The sequence below is a fragment of the Gadus chalcogrammus genome, chromosome 13 (genome assembly GCF_026213295.1).
Source record: "Gadus chalcogrammus isolate NIFS_2021 chromosome 13, NIFS_Gcha_1.0, whole genome shotgun sequence".
Lineage (NCBI taxonomy): Eukaryota > Metazoa > Chordata > Actinopteri > Gadiformes > Gadidae > Gadus > Gadus chalcogrammus.
The window spans coordinates 7370821-7387160 of record NC_079424.1 but is presented as its reverse complement, the minus strand read 5'-3'; the positions used below and the strand labels follow the sequence as shown (position 1 = coordinate 7387160).

General features: G+C 49.0%; 1 protein-coding gene across 1 annotated transcript; it reads right to left on the bottom strand.

The window, feature by feature from the left end:
- Positions 1-172: 172 nt before the first annotated feature.
- On the bottom strand, positions 173-15200 carry LOC130401596 (protein polybromo-1-like). Its single transcript, XM_056605463.1, has 29 exons — positions 15110-15200; positions 14631-14805; positions 14409-14506; positions 14054-14201; positions 13803-13946; positions 13238-13354; positions 13039-13107; positions 12775-12873; positions 12530-12615; positions 12120-12435; positions 11863-12000; positions 11686-11771; positions 11099-11378; positions 10891-10996; positions 9837-10476; positions 9227-9438; positions 8653-8838; positions 8382-8539; positions 7659-7907; positions 7319-7464; positions 7051-7208; positions 5967-6150; positions 4870-5077; positions 4243-4441; positions 3721-3789; positions 3023-3181; positions 2602-2669; positions 464-656; positions 173-347 (listed from the first exon to the last, which is right to left on the bottom strand). Exons 2-29 carry the CDS (start codon positions 14763-14765, stop codon positions 184-186), a joined length of 4815 nt encoding a protein of 1604 aa, XP_056461438.1. The 5' UTR covers positions 14766-14805; positions 15110-15200; the 3' UTR covers positions 173-183.
- Positions 15201-16340: the final 1140 nt, after the last annotated feature.

Below are 16340 nucleotides of genomic sequence, written 5' to 3'. Positions count from 1 at the left end.
ACACACACACACACACATACAAACTACCGGTACATCAAGCTTATCCTGCTAATAAATATAAAAATCCATGATTGAACAATTCTTTGTAAAATATTGCCTCTATGGTCTATTATTACTGGTGCTAGAGTTTGTGTCGTGATAAGAACAGTGAGGAAGCAGGTTTTACAAGTGGTCCCAGTGAATCTACAGGTTGTACGCCTGGCGGATGTTCAGCGAGTCTCTCAGCATGAGCTCCCTGAGACGCCACAGCGCGTCCGCCATGGTGCGGTGGGCGCCTTTGCTCTTCAGCCAGTGGCTGGGCAGATGGCTCTCCTGCTCTTTGGTCAGGTGGGCGTCCCGTCTTTGGGCTGTTGGGGCAAAGCGAAACACACAAATTCAGATGCAAATACTAATCTCAGCGCAAGCACGGGAGGTACCAACGAAGTGAGCAGGAGGGGGGGGGGGGGGGGGGGAGATAGCGCACCTTTGAGGGTCTGGTCCCACTTGCTCACAGTGCCGCTGTCTGAGTTCAGCCCCTCGATGTACTTGAGGTAGGCCTCAGAGTGAAGGACCCTCTGGGTCTTGGGTGGGGGGGCTACGAACAGGGGGCTGGCCGGTTGGCCAGGTTGTCCGGGGTATGGGGGCGGAGCCTGAGGACCAGGGCTGTACATACCAGGCTGAAAACAACAACAGTCATGTATGTTATAAGCATCCATAATAACATTATTAAATACATTTGTTAGTGACTTAATGTGGTTTAAGCTAGACTTCTTTCAACACATATCGGAAAAACTGTTAATGTTCGGAATGAGGGGTAGGGTTACATGTTTTTCCAAGGTCGCATAAACCAGAGTGTTCTAGGAAATCTCTTCGAAATCCTTCCGCTCGTTGGCGAGATGGTGGCGAACAGTGCACAAGCAATTAAAAACCACAAATGTATTTTCTCAGTTTTTAATGATTAAAATAAAATTTGTTATCATAACCATAATTTTATCTTAGTTTAATGTTGTTTCAATGTATTATAGACCATTTCCTTTCTATATAGAACATACATAGCACAACAAAAGATCGCTAGTATACCGAATGCATTTCCCCCCTTTGATTGGACAATTAAACACCCAGACACCTACACCATTGAACACATGGATATGCCAGCTGATGTCAAATAAACACACCATAAATGTTTCAATAGTTTTCATTGATTCCTAATAATAATAATAATAATAATAATAATAATTAAAGCTGAAAGCAGCATTTTACAGGTGCCAAGCCTAAAGCCGACCAATAAGACCCCTAACAGACCATTAAGACCCTTACGAAGACCATTAAGACCTTTATTGTTTGCATACGCTTAACAACACTGGAATAGCCTCGGCTTGGTATGGTGATGGGCAAACAAATTTTCATGAGTCAAGTCTTTAAAGTTTTCATTTGATTACTTTAGCGCCCCCTATCGTCTTATTTTGATGAACTTTAGCCTGGTTAACGTTGACCTATGCTTCTTTAAATACACCTAGTTTGGTGATGATTGACTCATGTTAACCCCGGCATTAGTCACCTATCATGGATTGGGCTAATTTGGACGTCCAGACGCCATTTTCTTACAGGTTCTTGGACTAATGTCTACAGGATTTCATGACTGTAGGTGAAAGGGCTAAGAAAACATGTCCGTCCAAAGTCTGCATTTTCAGTTAATTTATGTTATTTTATTTATTTATTTATTTTATTTATTTATGCCTCGGAAGACACATTGAGGATTAAGATCCTCATTTTCAATGGTGCCGAGGGTACCACCTATAGCCCGATATGGATGAAATTTGGAGGGGTTCATCTTGACCCATATGCCTTTGACTTGACTTAATTGTACTTAAACAGTTGGAGCTTTGGTCCCCAACATCCACTAATTTGGTCCCGCTCAAATCAAACATTCCGTCTATGAACTGTGGTGATTTTAGTCACAGGCCACGCCCATTTCGATGCCACGCCCTAATTGGAAATATGTTGAGTCTATCTTGTTCAAGATCATACCAGTCCATTTTAATGTTGGTATAAGCATTTAAGTCTTTACGTGTTTTAAACTACACCCTTTTTAGAAGTCAATGGCTCCTGGGTGCCTCAATCTTTATTGTACAGACTTCGCTTTATATCAGAATGAACACATTGGTCCATTGATGATATGTGCTAAAGGATCTTTGTCTACGTCTAAAAACCTAGGATCCTTAGGGAATTGAGTGTTTTTAACAAAGTTCAAGATATTCATAAATGTATCCAAATAAAGTCATAGGTTCTTGTGGCATATTTGTTCAGCATGAGGATATGCATGTGTTAACAAAGTTTCATGACTTTTCGTCAAAAGCGGTTATTAGATGTTTGTTCAAAGTTTGCATTTCTGGACTGTTGCTATAGCGTCACCTTTGGGCCAATCAGTGTAATATTTGCTCTCTGTTAATATTGAGTCAGCCTTTACAGCTGCAGTAAGTTTCATAAAAAGCGTGCGAGCGGTTTAGGCTGTGTAAGTCAAACGTGGCGGAATAATAACTAACAATTACAATAGGTTGCCGTTGCACTTTGTGCTTGGCACCCTAATATTAATAACCCTGTGTATTGTGTGTGGAAGTGTACCTGCTGCATGTAGTGGGTCCCAGGGTTAGGGCTCCCTGCCATGCCGTTCATCCCTGGAGCCATCATACCTGTACAAAACATCAATCCAGATCCCCATCGTTAGCCCGTACCTCGCGCTACCCAGACCATCACAGAAAGGCACTACAAAATGTGAGCGTTAACACAAGGCACAGCGTGAGAGAGAGACGTGCGAGTGGTTGAAAACCCTTGACGTGCATACTACCAGGTCCTCTGCTCTGTGAATGAAGCCTGAGGGGCGGTTTAATGAGGGATGAGAGGGTGAGAGGGGGAGTGTGTTGGGCGTAAAGGCCTGGACGACCCAGGAGTAGAGCACTGCAGAGCAGGTCAACCCCTCCAGCCAGGAGAGAGACTAGACCGAGGAGCGGAGGGGGGGACTGAGCTGCATGTCGGGGCTCCTTACCCGGGTGGGGCATGCCGGGATAGTGCATGCCTTGCTGGAGATGATGGGCGGCCATCGGCGGGCCCCCTAGGTGAAGCGGCGGCATGGGGGCCACGCTCAACAGGCCCTCGTGGGGGCCCTGCATGGGCATGTACTGCGGGCCGTAAGCTCCCATCATGCCTTCGGAGGAGGGGGGAGGGGGGGGGGGGGAGATGAGGGATGAGGAGAGGACAACAACAAACACAGCCATGCATAAGTGACATGCGGTGTGGAACGTAGGAGGACATGCTGACATGCGGCGGTACGGGGTGCACGGCAGAACGTGGGCGGAGGGGTTAGTGGGCGGGGCGCCCGCGCGGAGGTGAGCCGACACTCGCACGCGACCCGCTCTCTCCGGGGAGACGCCATGCGGCTGATGTCATGCCGCGTCGACGCGTGGAAGCGCGCGCTGCTCGTGTTGGAACCATAAGAAGCTAGAGTGTGAGCTCCACAAAGCGGCGTGGACACAGAGGGCTACACGACGGACTATTAGGAGGGGTTCGGTTTGGGGGCCGTGGTTGTTTGGTTGTTAACACAGTCCAGGCTCATGACCCAGCGGCAGCACTCTGGCGGGGCACTCTCGTGCGCGGGTTTACCTGACACGGGCGGCATGGTCTGGTTTATCATTCCCATAGTGCTGGGCGAGGGCACCACCCCCACCAGTGCCCCTACTGGGGTACCTGCTCTAGGGGAAGCCTGCTGCCGGGCCCTCTCTCGCTCCTGCTGCTCCACCACCTTGGCGGCCCGCTCTGAAACACACACACACACACACACACACACACACACACACACACACACACACACACACACACACACACACACACACACACACACACACACACACACACACACACACACACACACACACACACACACACACACAATGTTGACTTCAATAGGTCTTTAAACCCACACAACACAATTCAGATTTGGACCACGGCCAACAGATTTCCAGTCTAATGGGCGGTTGTTGGCAACCCACCAGTCCCATTAAGACCATGGCAGCGCAGCAACATCAACTGTAATACAAATTCTAATAGAATAAATATCTAACATCACCACTAAATAATTTAAATATAGGGTGGAATAAAATACATCGGATGATCAATTATTGATATAATACTTCAAACACTAATCTGGCAACCGCTTGTCAAACACATTATTGAGGGTGGTTGCCCTGCAATCGCCCTCCCCCTCCTCACCTTCATATTCAGCCTTCTTGGTGGCCTCCAGGTTCCTCCACTCGGTGCCCACCAGCCGGCTCAGCTCCCCGAAGGAGAAGTCGGGGTGCCGGGCCTTGATGACGGCCCGCATCTCGCTGCTGAACAGGATGTAGCCGCTCATGTTGATCTTCCTCTTGGAGCCCTCCTTCTTGGACATGCCCTTTATCTTAGGAGTGGACTGCTTCGCAAAACAAAGCAAAGCACACAGTTGGGTCAAGGCCTTCCCGCAGTGGAGTAGAAGGTGTGTGTGTCAGTTAAGGTTCCCCAGTGGCCCCTTTTTGACCAACTGATTTACCCATGATACATCTGTGGGAATACTACCCAGTGGACCACCCAAAGAAATACAATCGTAATTATAAAGCCAATACATTCCTTCCCATGTTCAGACAGGTTCTCAGTGACCAGTTCATTTTCATATCACGTAGTTTACAATGTCTGGGTTCTTTTATAAAACATTCACAAAACTCGATTAAAGTATTGAACATGAATATGTCCCGGCCACAGAGAAGTGGAAGGCGGCCATTCAACTGGCGCCCTGAATGTGCCACGGACGTTGCACGGCCGCGTCGTCCCCCTCTCTCTACGGTCTATGGTGCAGGACCAGACCTGGGAGGGCGTGTACACGGTGGCGTCCAGGTCGACCGTCACGGGGGTCTGCATCAGGGGCATGGAGGGCGTGGCCGGGGCCTCGTCGTCGTCGTCCAGGTCCTCCAGGTCCTCGTCCCCGTCCTCCACGTCGGCCAGCTTCAGCTCCAGCTCCTCGATCTTCTTGTTCAGCAGCGGAGACGCCTCCTTCTGGGGCACCACCAGCTTCCTGAGGACCGCCGGGAGAGGGTGAGTGAGTGAGGGAGAGGGTGAGTGAGTGAGGGAGAGGGTGAGTGAGTGAGGGAGTGGGTAGGTGAGTGAGTGACTGGGTAGGTGAGTGAGTGAGTGAGTGAGTGAGTGAGTGAGTGAGTGAGTGAGTGAGTGAGTGAGTGAGTGAGTGAGTGAGTGAGTGAGTGAGTGAGTGAGTGAGTGAGTGAGTGAGTGAGTGAGTGAGTGAGTGAGTGTGTCTGTGGGTTGCTGAGTGTGTCGTGAGTGAGTGTGTCGGTCGGTGGGTGAGTGAGTGAGGGAGTGTGTCAGTGAGTGAGGGAGGGAGTGTGTCAGTGAGTGAGGGAGGGAGTGTGTCGTTGAGTGAGGGAGTGTCAGTGAGTGAGGGAGGGAGTGTGCCGGTGGGTGGGTGAGTGAGTGAGCGAGCGAGGTTGTGTGCGAGTGCTAGGGTGGGTGACTGAGTGAGTGATTGAGTAGTAGAGTGTGTCATTGGTGAGTGAGCGGGTGAATGAGTGATTGCGTCGGTGAATGAGTGATTGCGTCGGTGGATGAGTGAGTGAGTGAGTGAGTCGGTGTGAGAGTGGCCGAGTGTTTCGTTGGTGAGTGTGTTGTGGGTGAGTGAGAGGGTGAATGAGTGATTGCGTAGTTGGATGAGCGATTGACTGAGTGAGTGAGTGCACGAATGAGTGAGTGAGTGAGAATGGGTTGGTGTATACAGTGCATAGGAGCTGCAGAAAATTAGGCCCAATCCCATTTCTACCCCTTACCCCTTCCCCTTACCCCTCCCCCTTGATTTGAAGGGGTAAGGGGAAGGGGTAAGTGGTAGAAATGGGATTGGGCCTTAGGGCGGCCCCGGTGCATAAACCCTGCAGCGATCCGCGTGCCAGACGGACCTGAAGTAGTAGGTCTCGTCCTCCACCACCTTGGCCGAGAGAGAGAAGCGCTTCAGGCCCTTGAACTTCTTGATCTGCTTCTCCGTCTCGATGTAGCGGCTCTCGCACAGCAGCACGTCGTCCTCGGGCACCTCGGTGGGCCGGCAGGACAGGTAGTCCTTGAAGGAGGCCACCAGGCATTTGCCTGGGGAGACGGTGTGGAGTGCGAAACAAGGTCAAGCCACGCAGCCGGTTCAACGGAATGAAGTGCAACACAAAGAAATCACTTGTAAAACACAATTTATGTTTTTACTTAAATTACTACTTTACTAATTAATAATGTGTTAAGTGGTTGATTAATTAAACCGACACACTTCCCACAGGCTCCTCTTCTGTTGATTATTTTATGAGGTATGCAGCCAAAATAAATTCTCATAGAATAATTAGCAAATTACATTTTCCAATGTAATTTTGAATTTAATTCAGATTAAAGGGTTGATATTATGCCATCAGGTTTGAGTAATGGCTTGTCCCACTCAGACCTGATGGCATAATATCAACCCTTTAATCATCACAATGAAATTCTAAATTACATTGGAACTAGGGCTGTCAAATTAACACTTTAATTTAGATTAATTAATCACAGAAAAATAACGCGTAAAAAAAATTAACACAGATTAATCGAGCTTCTATAGTGCCTTTGGTGCATCATTTGCGTTAGCACAGAATGGAGGCAGACGAGAAGACGCTGCTCGGCCCCGTGAACGGAAAATTCATGTTTTAAATAAAAAAGCTTAAAGTCTATTATGTCTATTATTCATTGAATCACTCATCTGCCGTAATTTACTTGAATTAAATTATTTTGAAATACTTTCTCGTCAAAATGTAAGTATGTGGTTAATTTAGATTAATTAATCACAGAGCCTGTAATTAATTACATTACTTTTTTTAATCGCTTGACAGCCCTAATTGGAAGATGTAATTTTTCTAATTATTATACAAGATTTTTGTTTAGCAGCATATTCACAAGAGAAACAACGTGACAACAGAAGAGGAACCTGTCTGTCTGTGTCTGTGCGTGTGCGTGTGCGTGTGTGTGTCGTACCCAGGACGCAGGTCATGGGCAGGGTCTCCTCCAGGTTGCTGAGGAACACCTCCTTCTTGTAGAACATCTTGGTGGGCTCGTGGGCCGTCTCCTCGGGGTGGATGAAGATGGGCCCGAAGAAGAAGGTGGCTCCGTTCTGCACCCACAGCTTCTCGATCCTGCAAGGCGGGAGCGAGCCGGTGAGCCTCATGCACCGATGGGCCTGTAGCCTCACAGGTACCGGGGGTCTGACCGTCTGCTCGTAGGGGCGGGGGGGTCCATCTCTCACCTGGCCACGCGGGGCTTGGACAGACCGTGGGACTGGATGTAGACACAGTCCCCCACCTTCAGCCACATGTTCTTGTAGCGCAGCTGGTCGTAGTACTGGCAGCCGGGCTCCGCCCCCGTCATCTCCACCGGGACGTCCTCCCGCTCCTAGAGACACACACACACACACACACACGCGCACACACGCGCGCGCACACACACACACACACGTTAGGATACAAATGGGCTGAAATAACAGCTAACTGAATCATTCTCCTGATGTCTTCCTAATCTAATCCTGAGGGTGAGTCATGAACCGTAACCCCTCGTTCCTTCCCCCTCCTCCTCCACCACCACCTCACCTTGTCCACGCAGCCTCCTTTGTCCGCGTCGGACACGTCCATCAGCGCCCTCTCCTGGGGAGGCTTGGCGAACATGGAGGCCACGCGCACCACGGGCAGGGGCGTGTCGCGCTGGGCCAGCCGCACCGAGGTCACCGGCATGGCCCACACCTTGATCTTCTTGAAGGTCTTGTTGCGCGCCGTGTAGCGGGACTCGCAGATGTACACGTCCTCGGCCCGGTAGCCCTCGGGGTGGAGCTTGAAGTAGTCCTGATGGGGGGAGAGGATCTGGGGGTCACTATTCATTCATTTAGGAGACGCTTCTTTGAGGAGGAACGGGCGGCAAATTGAGACAAATATCTTATGGCGTCTTTGGCCGTGGAGGCCTACAGAGGGTGTGGCCAACAGCAACGACACTATCCCATCTCCGTTCAATATCAACAACTCCTTTCCCCCACCCAAAAAAAACAAAACACCTATGGCTTCTCCAAACACATCTTTAAAATATTTGCTTGTGTGAATATCAATTATGGCACCCATTGCCCTCCAAATAATCCCTGGGAGGAGGGATCCCCCATTCTGCAATCCTTCTCACGCTATCTTCCTTGCTAATTAATGGAGTATTTCCTCGCCCCTAGAGGGAGCTAGGGGGGGTGTCATTTATAGATGGCCTGCTAAGCCATTTGAGAATGTACCTGTGATTAAGGGCTATACAAATTAAATTGAAAAAATTTAAAGTCGTACCTTGACAAACATGACCATGCACTTGCCCCGGACCCTGCTGATGGGAACCTTGTTGTAGTAGTCGCTCTTGAACACCTCCTTCTCCAGGAACTTGCGCGTGGCCAGGTGGAAGGTCTCGCTGGGCCTGTAGAACCAGCAGCCGTACAGCCACTTCTCGCCTGGTGGCGCCCAGACACACAGAAAACCACGTAAGAAAAACCACCCTCAAGGACTACCTGTCCACGCCGTCTGGCTGAGGGGAGGCGATGACTAGGACGGGCGCGGGGCTCACCGGCTTGGTCCGTCCACAGGCGCTCGATGCTGACGATGTGGGGCTTGTGGTTGGCCTCGGTGGGCGTGACGTACACAAAGTCGCCCACGCGGTACGTGCTGTTCTCGAAGCTGCAGTCCTGGCTGTAGGTGCGCTCTGGTCCCGACTGCCACGCCTCCGCCGGCAGCTCTCCGGATTTATCCGCGTCTGTGGTGGAGGAGATGGAGAGGGAAGGAGGGCCACTTAATATTAGCATATACATTTACCATATCATATATGTAATCTGAACACTCAAACAAGCATGTTGGTGCTGGTTTAAATAAATGTATATAATGTCAAATCTGAAAAATCAGGCAAATCCAACACCAGGTGACAAAATGTATAATGAAAAACATCCAACAACACATACAGAAAAGTAGGCATGCCCTATAAAGGAGCCTTGAGAAGGTTTCTCCTACTTTATTAGGGACATTTTGTCCCCTCTCTTCTAACACGTGTCCGAAAGGTACAGTTCTCTATCGGAAATGCTACTAACCCGATAGGATTTATGAGCATCCTGCAAGAGAAGTAAGCGCTTGCATAAACCCAGCTGTACCTTTGCTCTCCTCTTCTCGCTTCTGTTTGTCATCCTCAAACTCCAGGGGAATCTTCTCCCTCTTCTCCTGGTCGATGTCGCTGTGCAGGTGTTTGGACGTGTAGTTCAGCGCCGGGGACATGAGGATCTCTCCGTTCTTGCACAGCTCGTCCCGGATCTTGACGAAGAACTGCTGCAGTTCCACCGCATCCTCGAAGGCCTCCGCGTCGGTCCTGCGAACGAAAAAAATAAATACCCGCTTCCTTAAGGATGTCTACATCGCCCTCTGCATTGGTCTTGTCATGCTTCGGTACCATGATGGAGACTGGTTGCAAGTGGCGCGCAAGTTTAAATGATCCGTCGCAGACCATGAAGATTAAAAACAAGGACCCAGTTAGAAACTCCTCTTATAAAATACATGCTCTCCAATCCTATAGAGACCATGCACTCTGACCGGTGGTTTTGGAAACTGTTTTGTACTGCTCTCACTTAAATTGTAAATCGCTTTGGATTTCTAAAGAGTTGATTCAAGAAAATCTGGTTTGTAAGATAAACGTTCAACAGAGACTAACAGTGCTTGTATTCATTCAGAACCGGATGTAAATGCAAGCGTGGAAGTGCGTCTCCCTACCTGTGCAGCCGGCGGGCCTTCTCCAGCACCTCAAACATGTGCTCCTGGAAGACGTCCAGCCGGTGGTAGCGTCCGCGCTCCACGTTGGCCCGCACCACCTCGAAGTTCACCGCCGGCTTCTCGGGCGCCTCCGGGTCCACGGCGGGGATCTCGGCCAGGGAGTCGCTGTAGACGCGCCCCTCCTCGTCCTGGTGGCCCAGCACCGACACAAACAGGTTGCGGATCAGCTCGCGCACCAGGGGCACCAGCGGCGGGGCGCCCGAGTCCTCGGCGCCCTCCTGCTGCCGCCGGGTCTCCAGCAGCACGCGGTGCAGCACCAGGGCGTCGCGGTAGATCAGGGACTCGGGCTCGTTGTAGGTGCACGCGTTGTTGAACATGAGCGCAAACTCCTCCACCATGGCCTCCACGTCCTGGTAGCGGGCCGACAGCATGTGGCTGCGCAGGCGCTCCATGTCGATGGGCCTCTTGATGGTGGCGTAGTAGTCGGGCAGCTCGGCGCGCGACGGCAGCCGCAGGAAGATGGTGCTGAGGCGGCGGCCGCGGCGGTCCGTGAAGTTGCGCACGGCGTCGTAGAGCTCGGTGAGCCGCTGCTGCAGCGGGGTGAGGTACTTGGACTTCTTGGGGGAGACGCCCGACTTTCCTGCGCAGGGAAAGGGGGGTGTTGGAGATGAGCGACGGCGTGACCATTAACGGGTGCCTGCCTGTTTACCTGCGCCTTTGGCTGATTTTTACGCATTTTTTTATTTAGCTTTAGCTTTCTGTTAAATCTTATATACATTGCACTTTCCACAATGCATCTTTCTAACCCTTATTTTTATTTTTTTATCATTTCATTTTATTGTAATTCGATGTGAAGCACTTTAAGCCTGCCTCGTGTATGAAAAGTGATAGATAAATAGATTTGCCGTGCACCTCATATTTATGCCTAGACTACCTCTGCTACTTTAGAGAAGAAGCTTCTTCTCGCAAACAGGCCTTGACACACGAATTTCCCTGCACTACAGAATGACACAATTGTTGACCTCAATGTTAAGCAAAAAAGTGACGAACGTACTCAGCTTGAGCTTCGGCGAACCCACTTCCTCCTCTTCGGGCGGAGCTCCCATCTCCTTGCGCTTGTCTTTCAAGACCTTCTCCAGGACGTCTGAATCGTTGTAAACCTATGAATGGAATCACACACAAATACGAAAAAAAGGGTCAAATGTCTCCTTTTTTCCCCCCCTGCCGACTAAACCCGACAAAACCATGGCCGCCGTGCCCACCTGAGAGCCCTCCTCGTTGTAGTGGCGGGCGTTGCGGAACATGAGCTTCATGTCCACCAGCAGGGCGTCCTCGTTGGCGTAGCGCTCCGAGCGGATGTTGTGCTCGATGGTCTTCAGGTCCATGGGCTCCAGGATCACCTTGTAGTAGTCGGGGTAGTCCTTCTTGAAGGGCTTGACCATGAAGAGCTCGCACAGGCGCCGGCCCGTGCCCACCTCCTTGGCGTCGATCACGGCGCTGAACAGCGTCTTCATGCGGTTCTTCCTGATGTTCTTCTTATGGCTGGGACAGAGGGAGACGGGAGGACGTTACCGGGATCCAGGTTTCTTAGGATTCTGTTGGTTAGTATCTCATTTTTTCCGTTTCTAAATGTTGCTTCAAATGTCAGCCGTCTGCGGGTTGTCAGCTTGGTATTTAAATCCTCAATCCTCTTTTATATCTGCTAGTTTTATCTTACAATAACAATATTCCCTACCTGTACAATTGCAGTGAATGCCATTTTTAACAATACACAAACCCACAGCAATATTATTGCTATGTGTTTGGAGCCACTATTCAGTTGAATATTAATTTCTGAAAGGCGGCGTACCTTTTCCTCTTGGTGCTCCCGGCGTCGGAGGACAGGATGCTGTCCTCGTCCGCGTCGTCCCTCCTGAGGACGTCCCTCTTCTTCAACTGAAAGCACAAGCACAGGTCAAAGGTTGACATGGCACGACGACACACGGACGGTAAGCATCCCCCCGGAGTAGCTGGAGGAGGTCAGCACCTGGAGGATCTGCTGCAGCCTGAGGGCGCGCTTGTAGATGCCCGAGGTGGGCATGTTGTAGCGCTTGGCGTTCTCCAGCATCAGATTCAGGTCCGCCTCCATCTGCTCCACGCTCTCGTACTCGCCCTGCTTCATCTTCTCCCTGTGGAGAGAAGGCGTCGACTCGTTAACCCCCCGCCTAGACCCTGCGCGTACCGTCGAAGAAATTGCTGCACCCCGATGGCAAATCCAGAGACACCCGTAGAGTGTCCCGGCACTTGCCTGATCTGCTGCAGGGCGATGGGGTTCTTGATCTGCTGGAAGTAGTCGGGGTACTCCCTGCGGGAGGGCAGCTGCATGAAGGGCTCCGACAGCAGCTGGCCCTGGTTGTTGCGGCAGCGCCGCACCGCGTCGTACAGCTGGAAGACCGGGTGGCTCCCGTCCCCGCCGGAGCCCGGGCCCTCGCCCTCCAGGTCCGGGTCGTCGTAGCGCACGGGCGTGCCGGCGGCCACGGGCTCGTCCTCGCTCTCCGAGCCGTACTGCAGGGACACGCTGACACCCGAGTGACGGTCGCCTTGGGCCGACCTGCGGTTTCTTAATAGTGCAGAGAAGCAGCACACGCAACGCATGAGGACACGTCTCGGCGGAGACTGAAGGTCGTCGACTGTGTTCTCTGTGGGTAGGATACCTGATGCGAACGCTGGACTTTGTCGGCTCGGCGTGTTCGAGTTCCGTCTTCCGCTGCATAAAGACTTTTTTGATGGCGTTAGCATCCTAGGTGGAGAGAAGCAACATTAAAGGGATATGACGGGAGCTTGAAGAAGCCTTCTTTAAGCTTAGATCCTCCAACAGTTTAATCCAATGGTAAATATTTAAGAATGAAAAGTAAAAAAGGAGAATGAAGCAAGAAGAAAAAAACAAAACTGAATTTACCTTAAAGACCTGAGATCCGGGTTCATTGTACGTTTTGGCATTTTTTGCAAGTAGGTCAATGTCCTTGGCCATAGCGTTGATACTTTTATAGTATCCAATCTATGGAAGTGCAACATATTAGCAATAAAACATTTTAATGATCAGCCCTGCCTTAACAGAGTTGACGTGCATCACTTCATGGACGTTGTTATATAAGACAGGAGAAATCTGCAACCTTGGCAATGCGTAAAAAAACGTGACTGAGAATTAGAGCAACTCCGTTACCTGTATTCTCTGAGCAATCGCTCGCAGATCAATGGGCTCCTTTATAACTGCATAGTAGTCTGGATAATGCTGGTGAAAAAATAATGAAACATTAGTCAAGCACAGAACGATTCTCTAAACGAGACCGCGAGGGATTTAGAAAAAACAACTTCAGAAAACGAGAGAAGACATTCCCACAGGGAAATGCTGAAGAGCTCACCACTTTGGAAGGAAGTTTCTGGAAGAGTTCACTGATGACCCGGCCTGCGGGGTCTGCGTGAGACACCACAGCCTCTAGGAGCTGCTCCAGAGACTCTTTCCGACAGGCCGTCGGGGTCTGGGAGAGAAACATGGAGATCATGTTCACTACTCCGAATAGATTGATCATTTAAGATGCAAAGAAGAGAGGACACCATGATGTAAGACTGTACCAAACATTCTCACAAGATTATATGAATCACCTCATACGGTCAGGCTACATTACTTGAGAAACCATCAAGACGGCAGTATATTCTTGTCTTAGTTCATATAAACTCAAACACATGAATCTGCCAGACTGTATATGAAATACTAGAACCTGACCGATACTGAATTTTAAAGGGCAATGAGGATACCAATGTTAGATAATGAAAAATTACAGATAACGATTTATCGGCTGATATCCAAAATATAGATATAAAACGTTTCTAACATTTTCATAACCGCAAACACACACGCGGATACCACTAGTAATCTGTGATAGGCCGATATCGACCTATCACACCGTGGACTATGAGCCTCCCCACCTCGTCCTCGGTCGAGAGTCCTGTGTTGTCGAGCAGGTCGTCGTCATCGTCGTCGTCCCCGTCTCCGGGCTGCACAAACTCGGTCCTGGTCTGGACGTAGACCATCCACAGCCTGCAGGCGGCCCGGTACTCCTCGCTGTCCGGCTTCACGGGCGAGAACACAGAGGGAGAGTGGGTAGCCTTCCAGAACATAACGCCATGTTTATCGGCGGTGTTATTGTCTATTGGTTCAAAGCACAGCGTCATCCTACCTTGTAGTATGACTTGGCGTTATTAAACAGGAGCTGGAAGTCGGCGGTGAGATGCTCCACTTCTTGGTAGTCCTCCAGTTTAAGTTTCTGTTGGATCTTTGCCATGTCGATAGGCTGGGAAACCGTCTCATAATAGTCTGGTTGATTCCTAAAACACAACAGGGCCAAATGAGCATCGTCCATGATCAACCTTCAATTAAATACAGAATTACAATTTTGTATAATGCTGAATATGAAGTTACAATAGGATGTATTTAAGGAAGTAAAAGGAGCCCATATAAGCAAGGCATAAATCGAATAAGCGGTTATTTAGTGCTGTGTGAGTGCGTCTCCGACCTATAGAATAAAAATGTACCTTCTCTTCGGAACCCGAAGGAAGAATTCACAAAGCTGCCTTCCTTGGTCATCCTTGTAGTCCCTGATGGTGTTGAACAGCTCGTTGCAAACAGAAATCTGGGTGGAAAAATCTAATAAAGTTAGCAACTCAAAAGATAAGAACCACTAGTATGAAGTAAACCAAATGTCTAAACACATAGAATGAATGACGTGGAACAGAGAAGATATGTGGCTCATGTACCGGGTCTACGGTAGGGATATTAGAAGTCCTTCTTCTTTTTCTACCACTTCCAGGCGTGGAGGACGCATCATCCAAATCGCCCCCGCCGCTCACACTGCTGGATGGGGAGGTTGCCCGTCTCCTCTTGGAGCTCATTGAAACAGCTGACTGGTGTTCAACCCAGCTAACCTGCAGCCTACAAACCAGAGTGGCAATGAGGGATTTCTTCGAACATATGAGGATTAAACTATCGATTGAAAAAACACATGCATATCGTTTTTTTGATCATCATGATCCTTCCATGGAAGTCTTAACTTAAATGCATCAATGGCAATGCTAACATTAGCATTATGATGGCTAGTGGAACAAAGAATGGACTAGCGTATAACGTTAGGGTATTTCCTTCTCTGCCTTATCACTTTTCTTGAATAAAAGCAACTTTATCTCATACATAGTTGTGGTAAATAAACACAATAATATAATTCTATAAAAATCTGTACCTGATATTCAGCAATATACGCTATATTTCCTTAGTCAGAATGCTAAACTTGCTAGCTAGCTTGATTTAAAAACTCCTGTCCGGAAGTTGTGATTCTGTTTTCGCTGAGGCAGCGAGCTGCCATCTAGGGATCACACTCTGCCATCTTCAGTGCAGAGTAGGTAGTGCAACTCAAACATTTTTTGCTATAGAAATACTGTGATAAAATGCACCGTTATCGGACAGTGTTGGAGGAGGCTGACTTAATTGGGAATAAGTGTACAATAACCTCTTGTTCTCATTCGCAATTGAAACGTATCCAAAAAATGAAACAAGACATTTAAATACACTGACGTCACTGACGTCAAGATATTTAAATTGATCAAGTCATTAAGTTTTTATATAGATGGATGGATGGATGGATGGATGAATGGATATATATATATATATATATATATATAGATATATATATATATATATGCTGTCTATATATAGATAGATAGACAGACAGACAGACAGACAGACAGACAGACAGACAGACAGACAGACAGACAGACAGACAGACAGACAGACAGACAGACAGACAGACAGACAGACAGACAGATAGATAGATAGATAGATAGATAGATAGATAGATTTTGTCCGTCAGAATGACAGTCAAATCAAATTTGCTCAGTCAAAAACAACAGCGATTACATTATAACGAGTAATTATCTGTGTTACATAATAGAAGATGCTGCCTCCCAATCATAGGCCACATAGGTTGCCCTACTACAACAGTCTTTGCCTTTTCCAAAGACACGCACCTCCAGAGACCAGCCCAATTATGTACCTTGACTGATGATTGGGTGACTGCTGGTGGCGGTGGTGGCAGCGGGATTTAGGGGCTGCTGTTTTTGGAGATTGCGCTAAGCTTGTGGACGTACGATTTCCCTGACGTAAAAAAAAAAGAAAAAGGATCTGCACCTATCCAGTGCTGCGCACCACTAGCACACCAACCTCACCAACCACCATACAGCACCACAGCGCAGAGCAGAGGGGGAAGCAGACCAAAACGTTTGACAGATCGTCATAAAGGTAGGTTTATGTTTGGGAACGGTATTTTGGTTTTTTTTGAACATATATTCACGGGCTGCTTTTGCATTAGGAAGAATCCCCTCATCGCCCGTTCTGCATGCTTGTCCTCCTTGGACGGAAGATCATAGCGACAGCATCCCTGCACGCTACACACAACCTCTCGGGCATCGCACATT

Coding starts and splice junctions, on each gene's coding strand:
- LOC130401596 (XM_056605463.1), bottom strand. CDS start 14,765: ATGAGCTCCAAGAGGAGACGGGCAACCTCCCCATCCAGCAGTGTGAGC. Junction 14,507..14,630: donor ATATCCCTACCGTAGACCCG/GTACATGAGCCA, acceptor TTTTCCACCCAG/ATTTCTGTTTGCAACGAGCT. Junction 8,540..8,652: donor CCTGTGGACGGACCAAGCCG/GTGAGCCCCGCG, acceptor GGGCGCCACCAG/GCGAGAAGTGGCTGTACGGC.